The following is a 5,209-nucleotide window of genomic DNA, read 5'->3' as shown; positions in this document are numbered from 1 at the left end:
TCTGAGAGATCCTAGGATTACGACACCAAGTAGAAGTAAGCACAACTAGAAACCAGAGCTTGGTTTTCTAAATTCAGTTCTCCAACGAGAAGTCACTGAGCCAGGGCTGGGCAGGAAAAAATACAAATTGAGTCTGGAACATCCTGTTATAACATAAAATAAAGAAGTTTATTAAAAAGATGGAGTATGTCAATGGGATACAGGTGCCAAATTGAAGGAGCACTAAGTGGCCAAAACTAGTGCAATTTGAATAACAAAATAAATAATGATCCTATTGGATTATAACCCATAGAATAAACCTATATCTGTGAGCCCAAATTATATTGAGAAATAATTGAATAAATGAAGTGGGGAAAAAGGGACAGTTTCTTCCTCACAAAAGAATTCCAATGAATATTATAGTAGGAATGAGGAAAAAATTTTTTTAATTTTTAAATCCCCGGACAAATAGTACAGTAATAAATTTTGTAGGCAAAATCCACTGATGGATGCTGAAATCAATGAGTGAAAGTTTGAGAAAATACAGAATACCAGCATAGTCTCAAATTATCTCCCTAAAACATTTAACATAATCAGTGATAAGACAGGGTGACATCCCTACCCCCGGGTATAATATGTTGAATACATCACTCCTATGGAAATCTTGCCAAAAATGCACAAATTTTAATCTACTTATGAGAAAACATCAAACAAAATCAAATTGAGTGTCAGTCTATAAAATAATTGATCAATACTATGCGAAAATGTTGAAGTCATTCTTGGAAGATAAGGAAAGACTAAAGGACTGTCCCAGATTTTTGAAGACTAGGAGACATAACAACTAAATTCAATGTAAACTGAAAAAAAGATATTGGGAATAAACTGGTTAAATTTGAATATGGTTTACTGTTTAGTTAATAGGATAGTGCCAATGTTAATTTCCTGGTTTTGATCATTTCAATACAGTTAAGTTGTTAACATTAGGGGAGGCTGAGTGAAAATGTGAACTCTTCTATCTTTTCAAATTTCCTGTATATATAAGATTTCAAAATTTTAAAAAGGCTTAAAAAATTGGAAGGAATTGAAATACTTCGTTATTAACTATACTCATCCAAGGGCAAAGTATATGTTTTCATTTATTTTAATCATCTTTTGTATCACTTGGCGCATCATCCTTGATTTATGTGTACTTTTTTCCTTAACAGCTTACTAAAGTATAATTTGGATATCATAAAATCAATCTGTTTAAAAGGTACATTTCAATGACTTTAGTAAGTTTACAAAGTTGTGTAGCCATTACCACAATCCAATTTTAGAACATTTCCATCACTTCAGAAGGCTCCTTCATGACCATTTACAATCATTCCCAATTCCCATGCCCAGTCCCAGGCATTCACTAATATAGTTTCTGCCTTTCTCTTTTTCTGGACATTTCATTTAAATGAAAGCATACATTATGCCATCCTTTGTATCTGACTTCTTTCACTTAGAATGTTTTTGAAGTCCTTTCATTTTATGCAAACATTGTGCTCCCTTTTATTGCTGAATAGTATTCTATTGCATGGATATACATATTTTTTATCCATTCATAAGTTTTTGGATATTTGGGATGTTTCCAGGTTTTGTTTTTTAGGAATAATTCTGCAATAACCATTCATATCCACTCAACAAACATTCATATTGACATATGCTTTCATTTCTCTTGGGTAAATCCCTAGGAGTGGTATAGCTAGGTCACAAAGTAAATTCATATTTAACATTTTAAGAAACTGCCAAACTTTTCCAAAGTGGCTGCCCCATTTTTAATTCCCACTAGCATGTATGAAGGTTTCAATTTCTCCATATCCAATAACACTTTTTATTTGTTGTATTTTCTTTTCATAACCATTCTAGCAGTTGTGAACAGGACACATCTAAAACTAACTGGTTGAAATATCAGGGAAACATATATACAGCTGCGGTGAAGAACATTGCAATATACTGATCTATGCAACACTGGAATGCACCTTCTTGTGAAATAGGGATTATTCCATTACTGAACTTGTTCAATAAAGAACTATGTAACTTTTTGTCAGGATCACCATAAGAGAGATCAGATCACTATATTAAATAAATTATTGAATTTGAAGAAATGTAAGGTATTGTGCCATGAATCCTGCTCTATGGTAGGTAAATAGCTATATTAAGTGGAGCACCTTGACGATATACCCAGTTTAAATGTGAAGAATGGAGGAATAGAAAAATTAAACACCACAATCTGTATCTTTCAGCTAATATGTAGTTGACTAACAGTTTACACTTAAGTTTATAGGACTCAAAATAAACTTGGCTCCTTGCTACTACTACTGCCCTACCCCAAAACTTTGATGGGACTCCAGAGGAGGTGCATGATTTCTCTCCATTTCCTTTTAAGGAGGTATGATTTAAGCACATAGATCACTAAAGCAGTCCAAGGAAGTATAGGTATTCATTAAGACATATAGTCTTAGGTATTCATTAAGACATATAGTAAATACAATTAGGTTTCAGGAATGAATGAATCAATGCGAAGTAAAATAATTATAAAAGGTTCATAGAGGAATTAAAGTTCAAACTTAAACATAGTAAATAGATTTAGAAAGGTATTCTTCAAGTTTGAAGAAAGAATGTTGTGGTGAAATCAGCAAGAGTTATGAAAAATTGAGAAGATAAAACAAAGAGCATCACCAGAGGAGAGGAGTTTCTTTACGGTATTGCAGATGATAAATTTTTTTTTTTACAATAATGGAAGCAGTTTACAAATAATATTGAATATCAGACTGAGATACTTTATGCTCAGGAAGAGGGGGCTAAGTAAGGACAGCAATGAATTTAACATGTTGTTTTAAGATGGACAAAGCAGTTGACTGCAGTATCATTTGATAGATTTATAGCAGTGAGTGAGAGAAGGGCATAAATGACCATTGCAAAAATCTATATAAAAATATTCAGAGGCAAGTTTAGGTAAAAATCAATGGAAAAGGGAGAGGGGAAATATAGATAGATAGATAAATGCAGGCACAGAAGAATGCACAGCAAAGGGACACAGAGAGCAGACAGCAAGGCAAAAAAGTCATTGGGGGGGACAAAAAAAATCAATGGGAATTGAAAAAAAGATAAGAGGATGAAAAAGCAGCTTAAATAAAAATATCACAGAATGCAACATCCAATTAGGTTTAGAAGGTAACATGGAGAAAGAATAAAAGATAACTGTTCTAAGTCTGCCCCAATGATCAAGCTCAACAAGTCACAGGCAGACAATTCCCAAAAGGGTAAGGAGACAAAGTTTTACAGGAACAGCAAAAAATAAACTGCACAATTTGTCCCGATAATTATTCAGTCAACTCTCCAAGGCCTCATTGTCATTCACTTGAGAGTTGGGTAGCTGAAATTACAAATAACTCCCTCTGGGTAAGGGATGGGAGGGGCTGCTGTGTTCTTAGCTAATGTAACTGCACCCAAACTCTAGGCAAGGCTCCCCAGAAGGTGGGATGCACCTCCCTGATGACATGCAGTGGTAAGAATCTGCATATCCACATCTACGGCATGGGAGAGTATATTAGGAGGGCAGGGGATTCAGAATTCTAGAATATATGCATATAAATATATATATATATATTCAATGAAAGCAGGATTTGCAGTTCAGGTATATATTGTTATTATTTAGGGGAATGCATTTCTCTAAATAATCCTTACTGTCCTTTATGCACCTCACAAACATTGCAGATCTCACATAGAAAGATTTGAGTCTGAAGGAACACAGCAAGAAAACACTTGCAATAGGGCAAGGCAGTGAATTCATGCTGTGTATCTTCCTCTCACTTATGGGACAAGACCCAGGCGACGAGGACGGATGGATAATGATATTTCAGGAAGGGTCAATAAATGCCTTTTTCTTACATCTGTTAATGTCAGTTTTGTTGCAAGGTGGATAACTCACCACTCTCTGTGTAGACGATGGTCATGGAGACAAAGAACCCCAACCAGACTGTGGTGGGCCACTTCTTCCTGGAGGGTCTGATGTACACAGCTGAACACCCTCGCCTCTTCTTCCTCCTTTTCCTCCTCATCTATAGCGTCACCGTGGCTGGGAATCTCCTCATTCTCTTAACTGTGGGCTCTGACGCTCACCTCTGCTCCCCCATGTACCACTTCCTGGGGCACCTGTCCTTCCTGGATGCATGTTTGTCCACAGTGACAGTGCCCAAAGTCCTGGCAGGTCTCCTGACTCCGGATGGGAAGGTGGTCTCCTTTGAGGGCTGTGCTGTCCAGCTGTACTGTTTCCACTTCCTGGCCAGTACGGAGTGCTTCCTGTACACAGTCATGGCCTATGACCGCTACCTGGCTATCTGTCGGCCCCTGCACTACCCAGTGGCCATGACCAGGCGGGTGTGTGCAGGGCTGGCCGGGGCCACTTGGGCCATTGGTGCTGGACACTCTGCATTCCACACCTCCCTCACCTTCCGCCTGCTCTTCTGTGGGCCTCAGCACATTGCGTACTTCTTCTGTGACATCCCGCCTGTGCTGAAGCTGGCCTGCGCAGATACCACCGTTAATGAGCTGGTGATGCTTGCCAGCATCGGCGTGGTGGCCGCAGGCTGCCTGATTATCATCGTCACCTCCTACGTCTTCATTGCCAGAGCCGTGTTGCGCATGCGCTCTGCCGAGGGTCGCCAGCGCGCCTTCTCCACTTGCTCTGCCCACCTCACCGTGGTTCTTCTCTACTACATGCCACCTGTCTGCATCTACCTGCAGCCCCGCTCCAGTGGGGCAGGGACTGGGGTCTCTGCTCTCTTCTACACAGTAGTCACGCCCATGCTCAACCCTTTCATTTACACTCTGCGCAACAGGGAGATGAAGAAGGCTCTACGAAGGCTTCTGTGCCGAGGCTCCCGAGAGCCCGCAGCAGGCAGCCCACCCCGCTAACTGGCATTGTGACTCTCTTAATTTGTTCTCCAGGAAAACAACAGGTCACATAACAAAATGGGGAGGGAAAACTCATTCGGGTAGAAGTCAGTGTACTTCCTGAACTTCAGCTCAGCCACTAACTTTTCTTGTTTTGGCTAAGTGGACTGCCTCAATATCTCAGTCACAAACTCTCCATCAGTCAAATGAAAGGAGTGGATTGGGTGATGTCTGGAGGTATGTAAAATGCTATTCCTGTCCTGATTATTTTAGTAATTTTTTTACTTTTCATGAAATAATTTTATTC

At 39.1% G+C, this 5,209-nt stretch overlaps 1 protein-coding gene across 1 annotated transcript; it reads left to right on the top strand.

Moving 5' to 3' along the window:
* The first annotated feature begins 3,954 nt into the window (after nt 1-3,954).
* OR10S1 (olfactory receptor family 10 subfamily S member 1) lies at nt 3,955-4,923 on the top strand. Its single transcript, XM_004459569.2, has one exon. The coding sequence runs from the start codon at nt 3,955-3,957 to the stop codon at nt 4,921-4,923; it is 969 nt and encodes a 322-aa protein (XP_004459626.2).
* The last annotated feature ends 286 nt before the right edge of the window (nt 4,924-5,209 follow it).

Source organism: Dasypus novemcinctus, chromosome 27 (genome assembly GCF_030445035.2).
Source record: "Dasypus novemcinctus isolate mDasNov1 chromosome 27, mDasNov1.1.hap2, whole genome shotgun sequence".
In the NCBI taxonomy this organism is placed as follows: Eukaryota; Metazoa; Chordata; class Mammalia; order Cingulata; family Dasypodidae; genus Dasypus; species Dasypus novemcinctus.
The sequence above is the reverse complement of the archived record's forward strand: the minus strand, read 5'-3'. Positions and strand labels throughout refer to the sequence as shown.

Coding starts and splice junctions, on each gene's coding strand:
- OR10S1 (XM_004459569.2), top strand. CDS start 3,955: ATGGTCATGGAGACAAAGAACCCCAACCAGACTGTGGTGGGCCACTTC.